The sequence below is a fragment of the Leucopleurus acutus genome (assembly GCF_964270905.1).
Source record: "Leucopleurus acutus genome assembly, chromosome: 19".
Taxonomy (NCBI): domain Eukaryota; kingdom Metazoa; phylum Chordata; class Mammalia; order Artiodactyla; family Delphinidae; genus Leucopleurus; species Leucopleurus acutus.
The window spans coordinates 22,452,090-22,476,309 of NC_139161.1; the positions used below are offsets into that span (position 1 = coordinate 22,452,090).

At 41.8% G+C, this 24,220-nt stretch overlaps 1 protein-coding gene across 2 annotated transcripts; it reads right to left on the reverse strand.

Moving 5' to 3' along the window:
* Positions 1-1,541: 1,541 nt before the first annotated feature.
* On the reverse strand, positions 1,542-22,189 carry CBX1 (chromobox 1). 2 transcript variants are annotated; one of them, XM_082861535.1, is made up of 5 exons: positions 22,046-22,189; positions 6,255-6,431; positions 5,601-5,778; positions 4,715-4,809; positions 1,542-2,099 (listed from the first exon to the last, which is right to left on the reverse strand). In XM_082861535.1, the coding sequence occupies exons 2-5, from the start codon at positions 6,392-6,394 to the stop codon at positions 1,955-1,957; spliced, it is 558 nt and encodes a 185-aa protein (XP_082717661.1). In that variant the 5' UTR covers positions 6,395-6,431; positions 22,046-22,189; the 3' UTR covers positions 1,542-1,954. The 2 variants fall into 2 exon arrangements, with proteins under 2 accessions (XP_082717661.1, XP_082717660.1); XM_082861534.1 differs by lacking the exon at positions 22,046-22,189 and adding an exon at positions 19,520-19,625.
* Between the last annotated feature and the right edge of the window lie 2,031 nt (positions 22,190-24,220).

Below are 24,220 nucleotides of genomic sequence, written 5' to 3' on the forward strand. Positions count from 1 at the left end.
GAGGCTTTCTGAAAAAAGTATACCTACACTCAGTTTATTTGGAACAAATGCTTTGCACTAGTGCCTAGAGCTGAACTGATCTCAGTGGAAATCCTATTTCCCCTTTTATAACTGACAAGAATCTAGTCCCATTTTGGCTCTAGAATTATAGGCAGAAAATGATGTTAAGAAAATGGATGACATTTTAATTCACTGATCAAACACAGGACCAATTCCTGAAAAGTTTGGTGAAGCTGACTTTAGCTACGGTCACACAAATCTATGAATACCTGAGCCAGGATCTAAACCTAACCCCAAAACCTGTATTTCCAAATGTATCATATTTTGGAAGTGCTATCAGGTCACAGAGTGCTGAATGAACTTTGAGCAGTATGAAGACAGAATGATGTGACAATCTTTATAATCTCTGTATCAATTATAAATGCTCAGTGTCAAAGAAAGATCCACACCAGACACTAGATTTTCAAGCCTACAGTATTTAAGAAATAAAACCATTCAAGTGTGGAAGTTGCTCCCAAAGAGGCTCAATCTATAAAATAATAATAAGGCAAGGAGTGTTTCTGGCAAGACAAGACAAAAATCAAGGATTATAAATCTATAGTTTTATTAAGACAAAAACTGACAGTGTTGGTATGAAGTTTAACATTTAAAAACAAAAGTTTTCACAGAAACCTAACACATGCCTAAAAAGATTTTACAACGGAGTTCTAGATGCAGGTCTAAATGATGTCAAGAACTGATGGATCTCATGATTCAAGACAGCATTTTGGGTTTTAGTTAATTCTTAGGATTAAAAAAATGTGTTTTGTTTTAAAGTGAACCACTGCCCCAGTATGAAAATTTAATCTCCTGAGACCAGGGCTTCAGAAATCATTCAACTCTTGAAGTGACTCAGTGAACTTGTGCTGTCAGTGACTGAACCCTGCCACCAATGGTTTCAAAGTTCAAAAAACAGAGGCTCCAAGAGTTTTCCACCCTAAGAGCACCGGCCCTTGTCTTTGCCTACTCTCCCATCTCCTATACCACCCTCTGCCCTTCCCCAAATACTTCAGCCAGTGGCTTGGATGGAGAAGCTGATATTTATAACTTGAAAATTGGAAAAGAAAGGGTCTTCTTGTCGATTTCAAGAATTAGCACCTCTAAGACAGAATGATCTGCCTGTGTATACACTCCAGTAAGACTTTTCTTCAACCAGTTTCCATCCTCCAAATGGCGGCTTTGGTAACTTCTTAATTGGGAAGTTAAGAAGTTACCAAAGCTTAATGCTTTTTGGGAACAGCATTAAGCTCAGGCAGGCAACACCTTGGCTTCTAAGTTTCAGGCATTCACAGCTTTTAAACAGTCTCTCACAGTCCTCATTTAGGTTGCCAATGACATTTTTTGAAAGGATGAAATATTCTGGACACAGAACCAAATCATCATTAGTTGTTCTTTCCTTTCTTTCACCATTTCCCCCCAACAGGCCCCAAATTTTAACAAAAATGATCCTAACCCATCTCCCTTCTTCCCCACCCCATCCCTCCCACCCCAAATAACACACCAGAAATAGCCAAAAACTACATACATGCTACGCTGTAAAAATGCAGAGTTAACACTATTGGGAAGAAGGCTGTGGGTTGTGGAGATGCTCTTTGAAGATCTGCAGTATCTTTTGCTCTCCCACATCCCATTCTGCAAGTTTTGTCCTTCATAGAAGGCCCTTTGCTTTTCTCAGCAAAGTTCAGAATGGGTTGCCTTGAAACACTGACCCTCCTTCCCCTCCACTGGGATGGGTGTGCAAACTATACAGCATGGAGCGGCTTTAAAGCACTTGGGCTGCTGTAGGGCACAGAAACTATACTGGCTCTTCAAAGGACATCTTCTCAAGCCCCCTCTACGGTGTCAAGACAAGTAGATCTTCTTTCCCCACCTGAAACCCACAGTCAGATGTGACAGGGGCTGGTACTCAGGAGAGTTAATTCTTGTCATCTTTTTTGTCATCATCCTCCGAGGGGTAGGAATGCCACGTCAGCCTTTCCTCATAGAAGGATATGACAACCTGTGGGCACTTGACATTGGCTTCCTTGGCAGGGACCAGGTCAGCCTCATCAGAGTTTTTCCTGCAGAACAAAGCACAAAGAGACTTTGAGACCAGGTGCTAGTGGTCTCCTAACTTGGATCACCCAAGGGCTTGGGCTTTTAAAATATTAATTCCAGGCTTCCCTGGTGGCGCTGTGGTTAAGAATCTGCCTGCCAATGCAGGGGACGTGGGTTCGAGCCCTGGTCCAGAAGATCCCACATGCTGCAGAGCAACTAAGCCTGTGCACCACAACTACTGAGCCCGTGTGCCACAAATACCGAAGCCCACGCGCCTAGAGCCTGTGGCTCTGCAACAAGAGAAGCCACCATAATGAGAAGCCCGCACACCGCAACGCAACAAAGAGTAGCCCCTGCTCACCGCAACTAGAGAAAGCCCGCACGCAGCAACAAAGACCCAATGCGGCCAAAAATAAATTTTTAAAAAAATTTATAAAAAATAAGTTAATAAAATATTAATTCCAGAAGAGCAGGCCAGGGAAGGATGATAATATGGTGTAAGCATCATTTACTAGCAGCTTTTAGCCAAGTAATATCCTCGGAGATCTTCTCCCATTGAAAATACCCTCTAGATATCTTTGTCAAAAGCTAACTCTGAACCCCTGGGAAAGGCCACACACACACATACAAAACCATGACTCTCAGATTCTCTGAGGAAATAAGAGAGGCTACCATACTCTTCCAAAGCCATATCCCAGCTGCTAAAAGCCCATGGAGAGATCTTGGCTTGGTAATAGGATTTAATACCATGTTGGATAGTAAGATGTAATACCAATTTGGCACTGACCAGAGCCAATGCAGGTGGACACTTTCTTGCTTACTCATAATCATACTGTTTAACACTACCAAGTGCCATGCTCACAGACAGGCCACAACTCCCAGGTGCTTTGAAATGGTGCTTCAAAACTGGGAGATAGAAAATAAAGGGACTGTTACATAATTCTCCATATTTTTTCTGAATTTTAAAATGTTCTCAGAAATTGAAAACCACATACGTATTACAAGGGACTTAGGGGTAAGCTATCTTCATTCAGGTCATTGGGAACATCCTAGATGGAAGCAATAGCATAGGGCAGGCAGCAGATAGATATATATGATGGGATCTCTGACGAGACACTACCCCAAACTTCCAGAACTCCAGCAACAGGTACACCAAAGCCACACAGCCCCACGGAACCAGGGAAGAGTAAGCCAGTAAGGTATGATTTTGAAAAACAGACAAGAGAATGGGAAGGAAAAGGAGTATAACAGTATGGGAACCTGAAGCAGGCTGCCCCTTGTTGACAATTCAACAACAGCCTTTGAAGTAAGAGTTCAGTCTTTTCACTGCACAGAAAAATAGCTACTTTGGGAAATGAACAAGTATCTCCATTCTCCAGGAAAATCACTTTAAAGTGAACTTGGTTTAATAATCAACATCCAATCTTAACTTGCAGAGTTACATTCAGCTATAATCTTTACACACTAGTGAGTGAACCAAAGGAATGTAGTGTCAAGCAATAAGGAGGTGCTACCATTACTCAGACTGGTCACATGCAGCCAGAGAAAGTGTATTCTAGTTGGACTGAATAAGTCCTGGTATTAATTCTTTTCTCCCATATGCAGCACCTTAAAAATGAACTTTTCTCCTACAGGCTAGCAATAAATAAGCTAAAAGAAGGTCAGAGTCAGTAAACACCTAGGGAGTGCATGGGAAAAAAAAAGAGGTTTAGCCGGTTGTGCCATAGGCTTTCAGTGTTCAAGTTAGGCCTCTCCTGCCACCTTCTAAAGGAGAGGAATTAGTACAGATATGAGTTTCCGAGAAGGTTCTAGACTGACAAAAGGACAAAGCCCCTAGAATGCTGCCTTCTTTGGCACAGGCTTAGGATTATTCACTCCTAATTTATATTTTAAGGACAATGATTGAGCTCCACTTTGAGGGGGAGGAGAACAAGCACTTCCAACAAGCAAGAAAAAGGGAAGAAAGCTTTCCTTTTGGACAGAGAATAGAGAAATTATAGAGAATTTTGGGTTAATTACAGTTCTTAAGATTCTCAAGACAACTGCTTTCATTAAGCTGTTTCATGGAGTACTACCACCACTGGTATTTATACTTATAATGGAAAAAAGCAGGCTTCTCTCTATGCTTAGTATAGTAAAGGGGCCTTGCTGACCCCTGCTGGCAGATACTGCAATTGTAGAATCTGCACAAACTGGAGAGGATCTAACAGTCAAGGACAAAGGAAGAGCTACAGAAATTCTTTCCTAACCCTGAGAAGTTAACAGAATTTCTGATCCTGGGGCCAGCCCGATCTTTATTAAGGAGGTGGTGGAAGGGGAGGGTGGTTCAATCACATTTCTTTTTTTCCCCCTTTATTTACATGAGTGAAATGTGATTCCTCCCCATACCCTCTGTACTCCAGATTGTCTCCCACCTCCTAAAAAAAATGGGCAAAGATTCGAGAATCCTAAGGGCCCCTACCTGTAACTCACGAGTCCAGGTTGGCAGTCAGGCTGAGGGTCACTATCGAAGGACTATGCCATCTTAAAGATTTCACACCTGGGCGACTGGAATTTTGAAGGTCCAGCTCTTTTCCTCTGGCATGGAACAGATGTGGAGAAGAAAAAAACAACCACACAGAGCCACTGGCAGACTCACCATTTCATCAGGAACATGAGTTCTCCACTGGAGTCTGTAGCTCCAATAATCCGCTCCGGTTCCAAACCCCGGGCAAAGCCTCGTGGCTTTTCTGACTGTAAAAACCACAGAGATGGAACAATTTTAACTATATGGGACTGTTATCCGGACTGGAGCAACTCCTGTTTCTCTGACAATGTTATCAAACCCTTTTGCCAATATTTCACCAAATCTTTGGCTCTAAGTCACAAGCCTTTTAGAATCCTTCTGAGTGATTATTCCATCGAGTTTTGAAGTGCTTGAGGTTTCCCCATATGTAAAAAGGGACCCACATCTCAAGCAAAATAAATGTTCACAACTGTTCTTCACCCTCAAAAGGTACCTTACTTTACGGTATTGAATAGATTAAAACCTGTAATGATTAAAACATTGACAGCCATCTCCTCACAGGAATGAATTCCCTTGCACTTACTGTTCTTGAACCTCACATAAAATAAGAGTAGATTATGTGGCTTCATGAGATTGAACCCTCATTTTTTTTTTTTTTTTGTGGCACGCGGGCCTCTCACTGTTGTGGCCTCTCCCGTTGCAGAGCACAGGTGCTGGACGCGCAGGCTCAGCGGCCATGGCTCACGGGCCCAGTTGCTCCGCGGCATGTGGGATCTTCCCGGACCGGGGCACGAACCCGTGTCCCCTGCATCGGCAGGCGGACTCCCAACCACTGCGCCACCAGGGAAGCCCCTCTCAAACATTTTTAAAGCATTAGCCTATCTAACATTCCAAAAGGATTGAGAGCCAGCTGCTGAGATCTAAGGAGCAGCAGAACAAAAGTGCTTAAATTATCTTTCAGCTTCTTTGACAGCAGCATGAATTCTAGGCTAGTAAAAATTCTTACTTCGAGCCTTACCTCTTCTTTCTTCTTCTTTGGTTTGCTCTCCTCCCCCTTATCTTCCGAATCAGAATCAGCTTTGCGCTTGCCTCCCTCCGATTTATCTGTCTCGTGTGCTGTTTTCTGTGACTGCAGGAACTCAGCAATGAGGTCGGGGCAATCCAGGTTTTCTTCTGGCTCCCATGTGTTGTCCTCACTGAAACCAGAGGCACACGAGTCACAATTTCCACTCAGAGTTAGCACACTCACACTAAGGAGAAGCACAGGAGGACAAAAGCTGCTGTCCTTGGAACAGAGGAGTTAATGATAAAATATAACTGGATTCTGTCCAAGACCAAGAACCTGACAAAGTTGACATTTTTTGGGAGGCAGTAGGGGGCTTTTTAGTACAAATTGAAAGCTTAGAAACTTGCCTCCTTCAAAAGAAAGTTACTCTCTCTTTGCAAACTTGGATCAGTGTAAAGCCACACACAAAACTGCTCATCAGAAATCAGTCTTGCATGATAGCACTTTGTACACGTAGGTCATTTTCCTAATTAAACTATAAGCCGTGAAGGCCAGGCCTGAGTCACAACGTACCCATCAGTGCACCCTGGGTCATGCACATTACCAGTCTCCTGAGAAATAGTTGGTGACCAAATGAATGGATTTTCCTGGGTCAATGAAACTTACTCTGAGAACCCCTTCCACTTTAGGAGGTACTCCACTTTGCCCTTTACCACTCGACGGTCAAGAACTTTTTCCACCACATATTCTTCTTCTTCTTCTTCTAGCACCTCCTCCACTTTCTTCTTGTTTTGTTTTTTCCCCATAGTGCCCGCCAGCTTTCTGGTATAAAGGGTGACGCTGCTAAAATGATAAAGGAAATAAAAAGGACATTAGGGTACACTCTTAGGAGAATATTTGGATAAAACCAGGGACATCATCGATGATTTTAATAGTGCACGCTTGGGACTTCCCTGGTGGTCCAGTGGTAAAGAATCCACCTTCCAATGCAGGGGACATGGGTTCGATCCCTGGTCAGGGGACTAAGATCCCACATGCCATGGGGCCGCCAAGCCCATGTGCCACAACTACTGAGCTCGTGCGCCTCAATTAGAGAGCCTGTGTGCCGCAAACTACAGAGCCCACACACCCTGGAGCCTGAGTGCCACAACTAGATACAAAACCCGCACGCCAGAACCAGAGAGAAGCCTGTGTGCTGCAACGAAGAGCCCGCATGCCTCAACGAAGATCCCGCATGCCGCAACTAAGACCCAATGCAGCCCAATAAAATAAATAAGTAATAAATAAATCTTACAAAAAACAGTGCATTCTGCTTCAATAAATGTTATGCCTATTCATCTTCAATACCCAAGAGTTTTCTATGTTCAGCTAGAAAGTTAGTTTTCTAAAACAGCCCCAACTAATCTCACAGCAAAACTTCTTGCATATCCACTTAAAACTTTTATACCCATTCCTCCTAAGTTAAAAAAGCTCCCAATACCCCTTTACTTATGGTATCTAAAATATTACACTAGGGGCTTCCCTGGTGGCGCAGTGGTTGAGAGTCCGCCTGCCGATGCGGGGGACACGGGTTCGTGCCCCGGTCCGGGAGAATCCCACATGTGGAGCGGCTGGGCCGCTGAGCCTGCACGTCCGGAGCCTGTGCTCCGCAATGGGGGAGGCCACAACAGTGAGAGGCCCGCATAACGCAAAAAAAAAAAAAAAAAATTACACTAATTTGAAAAAAAAGCAATTCTCCTAAAAATAAGGTCTATACATCAAACCTATATACATATAATCCTCTGATCCATACTTTCTCCTAATTCTCTGAATGTTTTTCAATTTCATCACAGTATTGGACTTGGATTTTTACTAAGGGAAGTGGCTTGTCCTATTTATTAAACATCTAGTTTAATTTTCCCTTCTGTATATGCATATATAAGCAATTCTTCTGCATTGTTAAACACAATCTCTTTTGAGTCCCCTTAAGGTTCTTTATGTAGTCTTTTCTGAATGCCACCATTAATTTATAATTCTCAAGTTTCTTGTGGACTTTTTATTCTACTTTTTATTTCTAAGGCTGAGAAGGATTCATAAAAATGCCAGAATGACCATGGGATTCTCTAAACGAATTTGGAAATAAATGGGGGAAAAAAGGTGGGTATCACAGATAACAGAACCTGAATTTATTCTTTTGTAAAATATATCATCAGGCTGGGTAACCTCTAAGGGCTTTTCCAGTGCTAAAATTCCAGTCCCCTATAAATCTATTTTCTTTAGTCCTTCATACAACTCTCGACTGTTGGTAAGCATAAAGCCTTATGATTACAAATGTGTCAGTAGGTGGCGCCATAAGATACCTATACAACAAAATTGATCTACAAAACTGGCTGCAGTCTACAAATTGATAGATACATTAGCTGCCCAGAAGGAAATACAAACAATCAAGAGTATGGCAGATGATCCAAGACAAGAAAGTAGTTACTACCATGTTTCATGTTTGAATTTAAGGCAATGCTAATTGGGGTTTAAACTGGTTATTCCTAGCATCCTTGGGAAAAGGAGTCAGTGAAAGTAGGCTCTTCTAAATAGTTTTAAATTGGCACGTGTAGACAGAACGTATTTTAGAAAGAGTTCATCTATAGACTATATGAAATATAACAAACCTTTACTAAAAGTCAGGCTCATCAATATGAATCAGTTATAGTATCTACAGATGCTTATTTAGGTTTATACTCTGAGATATTCTCATGTCTGCATATATAAGCAATGCTGACTTACTGAAACAACAAACATTTGGCTACTAGAAAATTCTGCATTGCTGGAGACTGGAGATTCAAGAGAGTAAGTAATGGTCCCTGTCTTCCTGAAACCTAATGTCTGGTAAGAAAAAAATATAGATACCTCTTCCACTAAAGGTATTCTGAACTTTTGCTGAGTGGCACACACACAAAGTCTTCTGAGATGCTTTCAGTGTGGCCTAAGGCCACACCCAATGCCCCTGTCCACACAGTTCAAAACACACATGTGCGCTGAGACTGTTCCTCCATTTACATACCAAAGGTTCTGCTTTCCTTCCCTCCCCAACCCATCTTTTAGTGCCATGAGTTTTCCTTTTATTGTTACTGAACAGACTAATCAGTGTATTGAATGTCACCTTTTGCTAATTATTGGCTAGCTTCATTGTGCCTCTGATTCAGAGCCTGTTGCTTCTTCCTGGAGGGAGATACTTTCCGGTTTTCAGAATTCTGATTGCCATGACAAGTGTCATAAGGAAAGGAAAAAAGTCTAATTTTTCTTTTGGATAAATGCAGTAGTGTTTGCTCCGAAGAACAAGTGCTACTCCTTGCTTGCTTCCTTTCACTGTCAGTTGAAGGGGTGGCAAGATTCATGCATCAGTTAATGTGCAAAGAAAAATAAATTGACAATCACCTTTCAATAACAAAGGGCACCACAACTCCCTACATTAGTTTGGACTCAGAAATTGGAAGCTACTCCCTTTCTCAACAGACAGAAACCCCAAACCAGTAACTATCCCCTAATAACCCCTCTCCCAAGTAATTAAATTTAAGAAAGGAAAGGAAAGGCAGTCTTATCACTCTGGCTTCAGAATTCAGAGATATTGAAGGCTCTGTGTTACCTACATTAATAGCTACATTTGTCTTACAAAAACAAATAACACTGAATCCTGCCCATCTGATCCTGTTACTACAAAACAAAAAGGTAGGGACAGCTTCTAGCTCATCTCTAGCTACTGCAGGCCTCCCCTCCCTTTATCGTTAGCATGGCCTCAAGGAGAAAGAGTCATAGCATAAGAATATAATCCTTTCGGTTAGGTAAAGAAAACCCCCAAATAGGGAAATCTAGAGTGAGACCGCTTGATTTTCATCTTTACTCACTTAAATTCATTGTCCTAAGAGCAACTCAAATGAGAAGTGAAGAATGTAGAAAACACACTTCCATTTCTCTCTTTTGAGTTTTCTTAACTGGCTCATCCCAGCATTTACCTCCAGGGATTGGATTCTCTTTATATTGGAGACTCTCAGCCAGGCTTCCCAGTGTGAGTGTTTTCCTTATTTATAGGTACTTCTCTGGGGTCCTGAATAAACCATTTGTCAAAATCAGTAGAGAAGTGGATTAAATATACAACCCACTCTTCCTACAGAATCTATCGATAGCACCTTCAGACAAACCAAGAGCTCCCTTAAATATTATGACAGGCCAATTATTTGCATATAGTTTCCAAATCGATTATTTCAAGAGAGACCACCTCTCCCTGAATATGGCAATCTCCAAATACCAGCAGTGACATCTGGAAGGAGGGCTTTCAACTGGAATTGCTTGGCAAGGATATTCAAAGTAACTCAGATCAGCGTAGTAGCATAATGGAAAAATGCCTTTAGTCAATGCTATTTGCCACTCTCCCTAAATATCCTGGCAACCAAATTATGGCATAAAAAGTGCCATAATCATTGAACAAAGGGTCAAGGTATATACTAGAACATCACAAGATGTACACAAGGGCGAACAGTTCTAAATTAACTCAGAAATCTTAGGGACTTCCCTGGTGGTCCAGTGGTTAAGGCTCCGTGCTCCCTATGCAGGGGGCCTGGGTTTGATACCTGTTCGCAGAACTAAGATCCCACATACCGCAATGCATCCCGTGCGCCGCAACTACTGAGCCCACGCGCCATAACTAGAGAAGCCCTTGCACCGCAACGAAGACCCAGCGCAGCCTAAATAAATAAATAAAAAGATTAGAAAAGAATCCTTGGACAAGTCTTCTTAAGGGGGCTTCCCTGGTGGCGCAGTGGTTAAGAATCTGCCTGCCAATGCAAGGGATATGGGTTCGAGCCCTGGTCCGGGAAGATCCCACATGCCACGGAGCAGCTAAGCCTGTGTGCCACAACTACTGAAGCCCGCATGCCTAGAGCCCGTGCTCCGCAACAAGAGAAGCCACCGCAATGAGAAGCCTGCGTACCGCAACAAAGAGTAGCCCCACTCACTGCAGCTAGAGGAAGCCTGCACACAGCAACGAAGACCCAATGTAGCCAAAAAAAAAAAAAAAAAGTCTTCTTAAGGCTCATCACGATGTTTCAGACAAAAAATCCTTAACCTAGTTAAGCTGCTACAATTTTACCTAAATATTTACTGGGTCTGCTACATTTTAAGGTGCCTAGAAAAATAATACATTACATTTGTATTGCACTTTACAGTTTACAAAGTGCTACCATGTTATCTCATTTGATCTTTGAAACAATCCTATAAAATAAGCCATTCAGATGTTATTGACACCTCAGAGATAACACAATAAATTTACATGAAATAAATCTTCTAAGGTCACACAATTAACAAAAAATACATCACTTCAGTGTGGACATCTCCCAGCAGGACTGGGCTAATGGCCCTGCTGCACACACAGAACTAGGAGCTAGCTACACACTTACAGGAGAAATTTCCCTCCAGCCTCTACGAGGACAGGACTGAAAGGTCTGACTTCAGTCCTCTCTACAATTTGTCATCAGTAAATAAGGAAGTGTGGATAATGATTTTCTTTCAAAAAAGACCTTAGAATATGTATAGGTGTTTAAAAACCAATGATTTTTTATTGGTTACTGGAATATGGAAGGTATACATTGTTAATTAAATCAGCAGGCAGTGGCAAAGCTTTGGTTTTTAGGGCCCCAGCAGTCTTCTCAGTCTTTTAAATTGACAAGTGCTAGATGGTGCAGAAGTTTTGAATTTTTGTAGCCTAGCAAGTAGGCTACAGAGAACTACTGAGAAAATGCCAATTTTAAGAACCCCAAATTCTTCTATAGTGTCCCAATAAATCCAGGAATAGTGTAAATCTGAAGCAAGAGTCAAGAACTCATAGTTCTTTTAAGAGAAAGAAAAAGCACAGTTGCAATTCTCCTGGATACCCCCTCCACTCCTACAGTTAGGAGCTAGAAAATGGAAAGGAGGAACAATGCTACTTGCAGGCAGAGGCAGTGAAGTATCAGACACAGGATTAGGCATTTTGAATACAGGCAGACCTCCAGACCCCTGCAATAAAACGAGACTCACAAATTTTCTGGTATCCCAGTGCATATAAAAGTTTACACTATATTGTAGTCTACTAAGCAATAATAGCATTATGTCTAAAAAACCAATATACATACCTTAAAGAATACTGCGAAAAATGCTAACCAACATCTGAACTTTCAGCAAGTCAACCTTTTTGCTAATGAAGGAAGGGTCTTGCCCTGATGTTGATGGCTGCAGAATGATTTAGGGTGGTGCATTCTGAAAGGTGGGGTGGCTGTGACAGTTTACTAAAATAAGACAACAATGAAGTTCTCCACACTGACTGACTCTTCCTTTCACGAACTGATTTCTCTGTAGCATTCATGCTGTTTGATAACCTTTTACCCACAGAACTTCTTTCAAAATTGGAGTCAGTCCTCTCAAACCCTGCTGCTGCTTTATCAAATGAGTTTGTATAATATTCTAAATCCTTTGTTGTCATTTCAACAGCCTTCACAGCATCTCCACCAAGAGTAGATTCTGTCTCAAGAAACCACTTTTTTGGCTCAACCATAAGAAGCAACTCACCTGCTGAAGTTTTATTATGACACTGCAGCAATTCAGTCACTCTTCAGACTATACTTCTAATTCTAGTTCTCTTGCTATTTCCACCACATGTCTATTTCCTTCACTTAAGTCTTGAACCCCTCAAAATCATACATGAGGGCTTGGAATTAACTTCTTTCAAACTCCTGTTAGTGTTGATATTTTGACCTCTTCCGATGAATCACAAATGTTCTTAATGGCATCTAGAATGGTGAATCCTTTCCAGAAGGTTTTCAATTTACTTTGCCCAGATCCATCAAAGGAATCACTATCTATGGCAGCTACAGCCTTACAAAATGTACTTCTTAAATAATAAGACTTGAAAGTCAAAATGACTCCTTGATCCACAGGCTGCAGAATGATGCTGCGTTTGCAGGCATGAAAACAACATTAACCTTGTACATCTCCATCAGAGCTCTTGGTGACCAAATGTTGTCAATGAGCAGTAATATTTTGAAAGGAATCTTTTTTTCTAAGCAGTAGGTCTCAACAGTGGGCATAAAATAACTTTATTGTGTGCAGCAGCCCTTTTCACACCAAGTATTAGTTTTTTCATGTGAAATAAGATTTAAAATGATAAAGTTATTGTTAAGGAGATGCACTGGGCAATAGAAAAAGCTGAATAGAGTTTTTGTCAGAAACTGGAAAACAGAACAGTCTGGAAAAAAAGGACCACATGTTGCTAAGACCAAAAAAGGAGACTGGAGACCATGCTGTAAACTACATTGTAAACAGATGTGCTGTCATCCAGGCTTTGTTGTTCCATTTACAGAACACAGTCAGAGTAGATTTAGTAGATTTTAAGGGCCCTAAGATTTCTGGAATGGTAAATGAGTACTGGCTTCAACTTAAAGTCACCAGCTGCATTAGCCCCTAACAAGAGAGTCAGCCTGTCCCTTGAAGCCAGGCATTGACTTCTCCTCTCTAGCTACGACAAAGTCCTAGATGGCATCTTCTTCCAATAGAAAGCTGTTTCGTCTACACTAAAAATCTGTCGTTTACTGTAGCCAACTTCATTAATTATTTTAGCTAGATCTTCTGGATAACTTGCTGTAGCTTCTATGTCAGCACTTGCTGCTTCACTTTGCATTTTTATGTTATGGAGATGGCTTTCCTCCTTAAATCTTATGAACCAACCTCTGCTGGCTTCAAACTTTTTTCTGCAGCTACCTTATCTCTTTAGGCTTTCATAGAACTGAAGAGAGTTAGGGCCTTCTCTGGATTAGACTTTGCCTTAAGGGAACGCTGTGACCGGTTTAATCTTCTATCCAGGCCATTAAAACTTTCTACATATGAGCAAGAAGGCTGTTTCGTTTTCTTATCATTTATGTGTTCACTGGAGTAGCACTTTTAATTTCCTTTAAAAACTTTTCCTTTGCATTCATAACTTGGCTAAGCAGCGCCTACCTTTTGGCGTATCTCGGTTTTCAACATGCCTTCCTCATTAAACGTAATCGTTTCTAGATTCTGATTAAAGTGAGAGACACAACTTTTCCTTTCACTTGAACACTTAGAGGCCATTGCAGTGTTATTAAATGGCCTAATTTCAATATTCATTGTATCTCAAGGAATAGGGAGGCCTGAGGAAAGGGAGAGAAACTGGGGAACAGCTGGCAGATTAAGTTTCGCCATTTTACATGGGCATGGTTTGTGGCACCCAAAAACAATTACAATAGTAATATCAAAGATCACTGATCACAGATCACTATAACAAATATAATAGTAATGAAAAAGTCTGAAATATTGCAAGAATTACCAAAGCGTGACACAGAGACATAAAGTGAGCAGATGTTGTTAGAAAAATGGCACTGATAGACTTACTCGACACAGGGTTGCCACAAACCTTCAATTTGTAAAAAATGCAATATCTTCAAATAAAGTGAAGTGTAATAAAACAAGGTATGCCTGTAGTTGGTCCTAGTGAAAGGATATGAGAAGGATCTGAGAAGACAATGTGAGCATAGCTCCTGCTTGCCAGCACAAACATGAATTATAACGGGCTACCCCAGAACTTCCATACGGATTTCTTGCCAGCTTGAAAGGTCAAATTCCAGATGTGAGGACAAGGTAACAGCTACAGCCCTCTGAAACAAACCAGTAGGCCTTTTGAGGTAAACACTAAGGTGAAACATTTAGAATGCTGGTCTGGTGAGATGACCATCTGTACTAAGAAAGAATTCACAGGAAAGCAGACCTTGCGTAGAGAACTTTCACCTACATGAGAATAAGAATCACCTATGGAGTTTATAAATACAGATACCCAGATCCAGTGAGTCAGAGTGTAGGGTGTGTGTATGTGCATTATTTAAAAAAATATTTTGTTTTTCTAACTGTAATATAATACATGTATTCACATTCAATTAGGGAATCAAAGTTCCCTGGCTCAAAACCTGTCAAAGCTGTTCTTCTATATGTAAACTGACCCAGATGTACATATGTGAAAATAGATATTATAGTTCTATAATTTGCCTTTTAATATAATGTAATGCATCTCTGACATTGTTGCATAAAGGTCTCCGCTCTTTTTTTTTTTTGCGGTACGCGGGCCTCTCACTGCTGTGGCCTCTCCCGTTGTGGAGCACAGGCTCTGGACGCGCAGGCTCAGCGGCCATGGCTCACGGGCATAGCCGCTCCGCGGCATGTGGGATCTTCCCGGACCGGGGCACGAACCCGTGTCCCCTGCATCGGCAGGCAGACTCTCAACCACTGTGCCACCAGGGAAGCCCAAGGTCTCCATTCTTAAGCTGCATAGTATTCCATCTTGTATGGACACACCATACTCTAACCATCCACCTAATGATGAAAATTTCGGTTGTTTCCAATTTATTATTATTGCAAACACTGTTGATTTGACCACGGCACCTGCATCTTTAAAAGCTCCTTAGGTGATCTGATGCACTCCTTGGATATAAGCCATTGCTGTAAGAGGATTGGCAGAAACTACATTCCTCAGGTGAAATTATACATTATTGCAGACATAAATCAATTCTCATAGTTAGCTAAAAGGTAGGTGAACGTTTTACTTTCTCCATAAAAATTTAGAATAAGGCTGAACAGTAAGTAATAACTGATGTTCTTGAAAACAAAACCTCTACATCACATTCAACATCATTCACTCTAGACCTTTCTTGTACTAGAAATGAAACTGGAAGAGCACTGCCTGAAGGGTCCTCACAGTTCCTTTCACCAAAAGAAAGCTAGTATGAGCACCAGAAGCATGATATCTTTGCTGTCCTTGACCTCTCAAAACTTTATGCTTATAGGTAGTTATATATATTTACTGCATAACTCAGTTTTCTCATCTGTAAAATTGGTGTAACAACTCTCATGGAATTCCCTTGAGGTGAGCTTTTATGACCTTCTGGCATTCATTATCTATTTACATATTTGCATATATATCCTACTTCATTAGATTATTTACTGCTTTAAGTGTAAGGATAACTCTCTGAAATCCAGCGCATTAGGAACTCTAAGAAAATACCATTTTTGTTCTATGTATATGGCTGAAATTCATGGCTAGGTTTTTCTTTCTTTTTTAAATATATTTTGGCTGTGTTGGGTCTTCATTGCTGCGCACAGACTTTCTCTAGTTGTGGTGAGCGGGAGCTACTCTTCCTTGTGGTGCGTGGGCTTCTCTTGTTGTGGGGCACGGGCTCTAGGCGCACAGGCTTCAGCAGTTGCAGCACGCAGGCTTAGTAGTTGCGGCATGTGGGCCCTAAAGCGCGTGAGCTCTAGAGCACAGGCTCAGTAGTTGTGGAGCACGGGCTTAGTTGCTCCGTGGCATGTGGGATCTTCCCGGACCAGGGATCGAACCCGTGTCCCTTGCATTGGTAAGCTGATTCTTAACCACTGTGCCACCAGGGAAGTCCCCTGGCTAGGTTTTTCAAAACAGCAGAGCAGCTCCAGAACACACTCAAGAAGGACCCAGGTCTGACTGGTATGAATGACCAATAATTATAAAACAGAAACCAAGATCTCATTTCTGGAAGACTGAGATAGAAGAGCTGCCAGAAACGGAGAAATCACATTTTATATACCTAAAGTGTAGGAATTTCTTATGTTCTTCCTTTTGTCTCACCTAGGCAGCAAAACAAAGTAAGAAAGCCCTTGTAGTAAATGGCAAAAGGAATCTATGTTCCTATGAAGACAGATAAGATAGGTGAGAAAAAGGAAGTAAATTTTGGATACAAACAATGGAAAATTTCAACAGAATTATTTGCAAAAGGAATTTTAAGATATCTGAAGAACTACATAAATACCAAAAGTCAGTTTTAATGATTCATACAGTAAAGTTCTATAACAAACTTCAGAGGTTGTGATTTCAGGCTCTGATTTTACAGATATACTTTTAAAAAAGGCCCATCACCCAATTAAATGAATGGTCTTTCTAAGAATTCATATAGCTTTTACTGAGTTCAAGACAAAATTATGACATTCTTGATTTCTCCCCACTCAAACCCCATATCCAGTCTCTTACTAAATCCTGTTGATTTTATATCTTAAATATCTTTTAATTTATACATTTGTCTAGTCCCACTACTACCATCCTATTCCAAGCAACCACCATCTCTTGCCTGGATAACTCCCAACCCAATTCATTCTCAATACTAGCCACTGATGTAAAAATGCAGACCTCTTCATACCATTATCTGTGGGCATTTGAGCTGAAGACCACTGCACCTAACCCTACCAATCACAATTACCTTGCCCTTTGCTCCATTCTTCACTTGACTAATTCCCTTAGCTAAAAAACTGTCATCATCAGAAGCTTCCCCGAAGCCCCAGACTAAGTTTAGGTTAACTCTTCCTGTGAACATGCTCCTGCAGTATTCATTCACTTAACAATTACCTATATCGGGTGCCTATTATGCGTGAGACACTAGACAAATAGGGTGAACAAGACAGACAAAATCCCTGGTCTCTTAGAGTTTATATTCTAATGTGGACAAATGAGTCAGCATGAGTGGGAGTGTATGCATGCATGCATGCGTGTGCAGAGTAGGGCACAGACAAGAAGCAAGAAAACATTAGTGATAAATGCTATAAAGAAAATATCTTCAGATTAAGTAACATTTAAACAGAGACCCAAATGACAAGGAGACAACTCAGCAAAAATCAGAAAAACGTACCAAATTTAAAGAATAGTGGGTTCAAAGTCCTAGGGTGAGAAGAGCTTGCTATATCTGAAGAACAGAAGTGTGGCCAGGTAGAAAGAGCCTCATTAGCAGCAGACAAGGACCAGATGATAATTACCGTGCATTTCACTCCCCACTTCATTCCTTCATCTAGCTCCTTTTTCCATTCCTTGTTTTCCTTACCCATCTTTTGCCTCTAGCTTAGGTTTAACCTAGTCAGTTAATGGCTATAAAAGTTTATAACTACAGCTCTACTAGCTTTTAATACCATCTATTAAAAAACCAAATCAAATCAATAAGGATTTACTAAGAGCTTGGGTGGAATAAAGGGTGACCAATTCATCCCAGCTAAAGCACTGAAAGCTTCTGAAAGCTCCACACTGCAGAATGTGGAATCCCGTCAGACCCAGGCAAATGGAACTGTTTGGCCAGGCTAGCAGCATATGCAGACTCACAGGAAGTAGAGGCTTTTGAAAATCCCATAAGGACTAGTAATAACAAAATAACTTTTATTGAATACTTAACACTTAATGCATAGAAAGGCACTTAATTCAATGCTCACGACATCTCTATTAAGCCCATTTCACAAACGAGGAAACTAAGGCTTACCGAAGCAAAGAAAAATTCCCCAAGTCCCCCGCTCAAGGGTAAGACACAGAGCCAGGACTGTACGATTAAAAACATACCAGAAAGGTACAAATGCAATTGAAGTTCATTTCAATAGAAGAAATGACAGGAGTATGCAGTAATTAGCAAAAGAAATGTAAGCAAGAAGTAGCCGCCACCAAAGCACTACCGGGGCTTGGAAGAATAAATGGCTAGGGTGATTAGAAAGGTTTTGAAAAGCTGGGATTGAGGCAAGGTTCCAATAGCATTTGAAAAACTGGACTAGAGGGAGGCAATTTAGCCCAAGGAACCATTGTTAGCAAAAGCAACGGAGGCAGACAGTGTGTAAACCAGTTTGGGTGGGAGTACACTGATTAGGAAAGTGGCAGGTAACTGCTAAAAAATTTTCTACAAAGTCTCCTCTTCCTTTCTTATAAAAAAGGCCAAACTCCACAATGTACATCTAACACCCTTTAGATCCAACCATTCCATACTCCTACTTCCCTCACAAACCTATTCTCCTGTCAAAACAGAAAAGTACAACCTGAACATATCCTGCACATTTCCTCCATGCATGGATTTGCTCATTATTAAGAAGTGTGCTCCTGTCCAAGGCTAGTAGTCAAAATCCTACCCCTCCTTCAAGAGCTAGCTCAAATGCTACTTCTTCCATGATGCTTACCCAACTTAGCTAAGTATTATTTCTCTTTTTCTTGTGGTTCCCAAAGCATTTTGTTTCTATTTTTACTCAGACACTCAAAGGTAGGTCTGGACCCAGTGTAAGGTGTTGAACCCTATATGGGCAATAAGAATGGATGTCTCAGATTGAGATAACGAGGGAACAGAAGTCCAAAGTTGTCAGCTTTTTAGGGAATGATGAGCAAATAAATCGGATCTGCAAAGAAGTAAGTATCCTTGCTGAGCATTAGCAACTACATACCAGTCATCAAAAGGCAGGTGAAGGCATGTGTAGTATATTCAGTTTGTAGTCCTCCTAACTCATGTTTCTAAACTGCTTTCAGTTTGTTAGCTGTGGCTGTTTGTGAGGCAAATGCTTTCCAGATGGAAAACTTTACTGAGCAGAAAACAAGAACTTGTGCCACATACTGGGTGGGCAGGAGTTTCATTTTTAAAGAAATCCCTGTCCTCGAATTCCAGGATCTAGGACTAGAATACCAGTGTGTGAATAAAATTAGAATTTTATCTGAGACGTGTCCAGAAGCTTGGCTAACTCCTTTTCATGGTGCTGATAGAAATGAAACTATAGATATAGCTCGGGTTTAGAGGCCATAGGGATCTGTAAATATTAGTAGAACACAGTGATACCTGAAGCAAATATTTTAGTTTAAAATGAAATAAAAGTGATTAGAAAGCAAGACCAGAATAAGAGCAGAGACCAAAGGATTCATAGACAACAAAACAAAACCAGAGTAGTGACATTAACTTCTCAAATACCATAGTTCTGTTAGGCCCTCAATGTGTTTGCTATTATTAAAGAAAGGCACAATTTCACAGACAAATTAGGCTGCCCCCTTTTGGTCAGTAAATCATAAAAGCTTAAAAGGCAGGAAAGATTTAACAAGTTATTCAAATACTTACAGGATCAGAATTTTGTCCTCATTCAAACAACTTCTCCAATTAACCGTGGAAAGGCTATTCAATTTTTCAGTAGACATCGCCATTGAGAAATACTTATTAACTCTATACAAAGGACACAAATGATTTTTCAAGATACTTATATAACAGAAAATATTCAAAATACTATATAGCTTGCTGTTGAAACCCAGAACCTGGGTCCTCTCCTAGTACTTGCCTAAGGTATTTAAAACTGCCACTTGCACAATCTGCATACCTTTTCTGTATTTAATACCAGGGTGAGTATATTAAAAACATAGGCTAAGACAAGCATGCCAAGGGCAACAGTTTTACTCTGCCTAACGTCATAGAACAAAAACAGGCAAATTGATTACATAAATGCACATCAGGCCATTCTACTAATACGGGATTCTCAAAAAAGATCTCAAAGCCCTATCCATTCAATTGATTACATAAATGCACATCAGGCCATTCTACTAATATGGGATTCTCAGAAAAGATCTCAAAGCCCTATCCATTCATTCAACAATATGAATGGTCAACAATGTGTCAGACACTTGAATGAACAAGAGGCATGGCCCCATCTTATACAGGCCATAAACTAGCCATTAGCATCTTATTCCAAAAACTCTTCAGCGAAATAACCTATGATGCAAAAAAGCCATCAAATCTAATGCAAAACCTGTTACACCACGAGAAAGAGTATATGAAAAAGGAAGATTTCAATGGATAAACTACTAGAAAATGACAAAAATTCATCAATTCTCTTTAAGTGGTGTGAATTCAAAAAGAAACATTTTCCTAGTCTCTAAAATGGGCACCAGAAGATATAATGGTTGCTTCCTTTCTTTAGATGATTATAAAAATATTAGTATCCTGTAGTCAAAATGCAGAAGGATAGGGTACCCTTACTTGGTCTCCTTTAATCAAGAAGCTAGAAACACCAAGCTACACAATATTTACATTTTTAGTGAAAAACAATTTAGGTTACAGCAGCCAATGAAGAAAATGGCACCAGAGGGAAAATTGGAAATGACTGAAGATTCTGAACTGCCTTGAAGTTTATTAAGGTGTGGCCGATTCCAACACTGTGCACTTCAGTCATATCACTTTCCATGTAAATATCTGTAAGCACCTTGGAGCACTGGCACTAATTTCCCAATTGTATTCCTGCATTCATTCCAAAACCCTGGACCTTTTAGAACTATTCCAAAATGGCGACCTGATTCTTAACACATTTGAGGACCTGGCCAGAGGTTCTAGTGTAACTGTTCTTTTTGTAAATTCCACTTTAATTGAGCTCAACCAATACATGTCTGAATATAGCAACAATCCATGAAAAATGTTCATCTGAAGTTTTGGAAAAGGGGTAAAGTACTGCTCCCTTCGTATTCAAATTTTCCAGCAAGGACAAGCTGCCTAAAAAACTTAAGAGTCCAAGGGAAAAAACCTCACAATCTCACGAACTTTTCCACTTTCTCTCTCAACCTCCCACACCGTCTCATAATCTCTCACTAAGTTAACTTCATTCCTTAAATATGAACTCATCTACACATTTCTACAATTTCACCGCAGTGAAATTGTGACCAGCAACAATCTCAGATAAAAACGTATGGAACTAATTACGAATCAAAGCAAGAGCTGCACTTGGACTTTTTAACTCCCTAAAGGAATCAAGGAGTGAAGGTAGTAGAAAATCTGGAAAAAGGAAAAAAGTGTGTTCCATCTTTTCTTCACACATTATTCTTACTGCCGATCAACCAGGAAGCAAGGGGTGGCCAGTTTCCCCCTTTTCTTCTTCACACCTCACAGAAAATGCTCTCGGGACCTCCGCCCCGCTTGCCCTGACAGCTTCTCCCCGCCTCCCCCAGCCCCCCAACCCGAGCCAAGCCAGGCAAATACTACCCCTCCTTCTAGCCCCTTCCTCGATTTATTCAACAGATCTCTTCCCCCAATAGCACACTTTGGGCCGCCCGGCCCACCCTTACAATTTCCTCGAAGTTACCGTTCCCCAGCCCTGCAAGAGGAATTCCTCTGGCAGCCCCGGCTGGACCCAATATATTCTCAGGTTACATTTCTAAACCTCGGGTCTCGCAGTCATCAACGCTCCCTACGCTTGTCCAAGCATCCAGGCTGCCCCGTCCGTCCCCTTCCCAATTTACCCAGTGTTTTCTCTCCAGCCCAATCCCGCAGCCGCCCACCCAACCCAAGGAGCATTGTCTTGGTCTACCCAGGCCCGAAGGGCGACCCCCAAGTGCTCGGCCCACCCAGAATCGCTTCAATTTCTGGCTCAGGAGACGCCGCCCCGCCCTCTCCATCCTTCTCGCGCCAGTCGTCCTACTCACTGCGCCCGGCGGAGAGCTCGGCGCGGGAAGGGCGCGGGATTCAGACACGCTCCCCGCTCCCGACCTCCGCCGCGAGCGCGCGGCCCCTCATCCAGGGCTCCCGCCGCCGCCGCCGCCGCCGCCTCCGCCGCCTCCGCCTCCGCGCGCCTCCCCCCTGCTTCCCCGCCTCTAGCGGGCTCTTCACCTCAGAGCAGCGCCCACGAGCCCGAGAGAAATCGGTGCCGCGCTACTAGCGCGTCTTGTCGGGCCGGCCAGGGGAGTGGCGACCAGAAAAGCAACAAGCCGGTTGACTGCGGTTGAGCCCCTCACTGAAGCGGCGTACCGCAGGCCCCGGCCAACGGCCCTCCCCTCAGCCGAACAAAAGAGCCTCGCACTCTGCGCTGCCCGCCGCCCGCATCACGCAGGCGCGACGTCCCGCCGCACAGCGCTATGGGACTCGAAGTCCGTCCCAGACTACAAGACCCGAAGTGCTGCGCGCCTTCCACGGCGCCACGCACAGTTTGCTAGGGTTTCGAGTTTTACTTAGTTCTTCGATAGCTAGTGCCGCCGAAGCGACTGCAGTTTAGAAAGCTGCAACCTAGAAAGTTAAAACGTGTGGTTTTACAAGACAGTCTGATGCTTGGTCTGAAATATCAACCACTTCTGGACAGTAGTTCACATACTTGAAAATTTTGCATCTTATAACAGGTTTCTCACCAGATCTCTGTAAGGCTCCTACGTCTCGGCGTTGAGATTACAGTACTTCCCTTTCGAGGCCTTCCCTGACCCCTTAGGCTAGGTAGGTCCGCCTGGTAGGTGTCATCATAGTATCTCATTGGCTGCACCAATGGGTGGCTTTAGTGCCAAAACCCCCATTATCCATGAACACCCCTCCCTCACCCAGCCTCCCCAAAGAAACACAGAAATAGGCAAAAAAAAATGTTTCTTATTCTTTGGGACAAGTGTTCTAATTCTTCTAATATCAACTAGATTGCCGTCCCCAAACCCGCTGACGTGGGAATTCGGTCTCATCGTAATATTCACCCCACTTTATTGTCATGTCTGTCTTCTCTCTTGGACTCAAAACACCCTCCAGTAAGGGCAGAAACCTTGGCCCAGTACAGCCCCTAGCATACAGTAGTCAATCCCTAGCATACAGTAGTCAATCAACATTTGTTGACTAAATGATTAAATGAATTAATATGTTCTTCTCCTACCTGACAGAAAATGTAGGTGATCAAGATTTCCTTCGTCTCTTTTCTTCACATCATATTTGTGGGGTTTTTCGATCTCCCCCCCTTACTCTACTTTTCCTTATCCAATCAGGAACTAAATAGAACTTCTACCACCAAAGTGACGTTTTCCCCCTTACCTGGAATTCAAACATCCTCCTAATCAGAGGGAAAGGAAAAAGGCAACTAGTCTACTGTACTCCACCCCAGAATGCAGGAGTCTGCATTTATATAGCAGTTTTGCTGTGCCAGGTACTGTGCAGGATTCTGGAGAATTGCCATGTAAGAACCCAGCCCAGCAATATCATAAAACAGTTTTGCTAAAAGAGCTGTGAGAGCAGAGAAGAGGGCAGTTCTTCCTGAGACATTTTTGGGTTGGGTGTCCATGAAGAGGCAAAAATTCATCTATTCATTCCCTCCTGAAGTGCCCTATTCTGTTTTTAATAATTTTAATGATGAGAAACTTAGTTGTAACACTATTAGCTACTAGCTAGGAATTTTGTTAAGTCCTTGATTAATGTTATTTAATCCTGACATCAACCCCAGGAGGTGGAATTGCTATTTGCATTTTGCAGAAAAGTCTCAGAGGCTGTGTAATCTGTCCAATGGCATTAAGCAAGAAAGTGTTGGAATCAAGATTTGATGTTATTTCTAACTCCAAAACCATATTTCCGCCTGTATAAAATGCTGTTATCCCCAATTCCTCATACTGAGCTGAATTCTGCTCCCCCATGTAAATGCCATCTATTTCCTTACTTCTGGCTTCTGTAGCAGCACACAGTTCTCTTCTGTTAACCTAATTCCTCTTTCATATTGTATTTCTAGTATTGAAATTCCGCCTTCATGTTCCTTAAGGTCTCTCTTTTCTAAGCTAAATGTCACCATTTTCTTAAACTGTATATCATAGGACAACAGTTTCAGATCTAGCGCATCTAGTTTGTTAAATTCTGCCTCTTATAAGCATATTTCAGAGTAGAGGGAGCCATCATGGCCCTGGTGCTCTACATCATTCTTGAATTAAGGGAGTCAAAGGTCACCTTCTCTTTTTAGGTAGCAGAGCGCCACCAGGTTTATGCTAATCTGCAATCAGCTAAGAGCTCTCTTGTTAATCATCTGTTCTGGAATTCTGCCAGGGATGGATGTCAAAC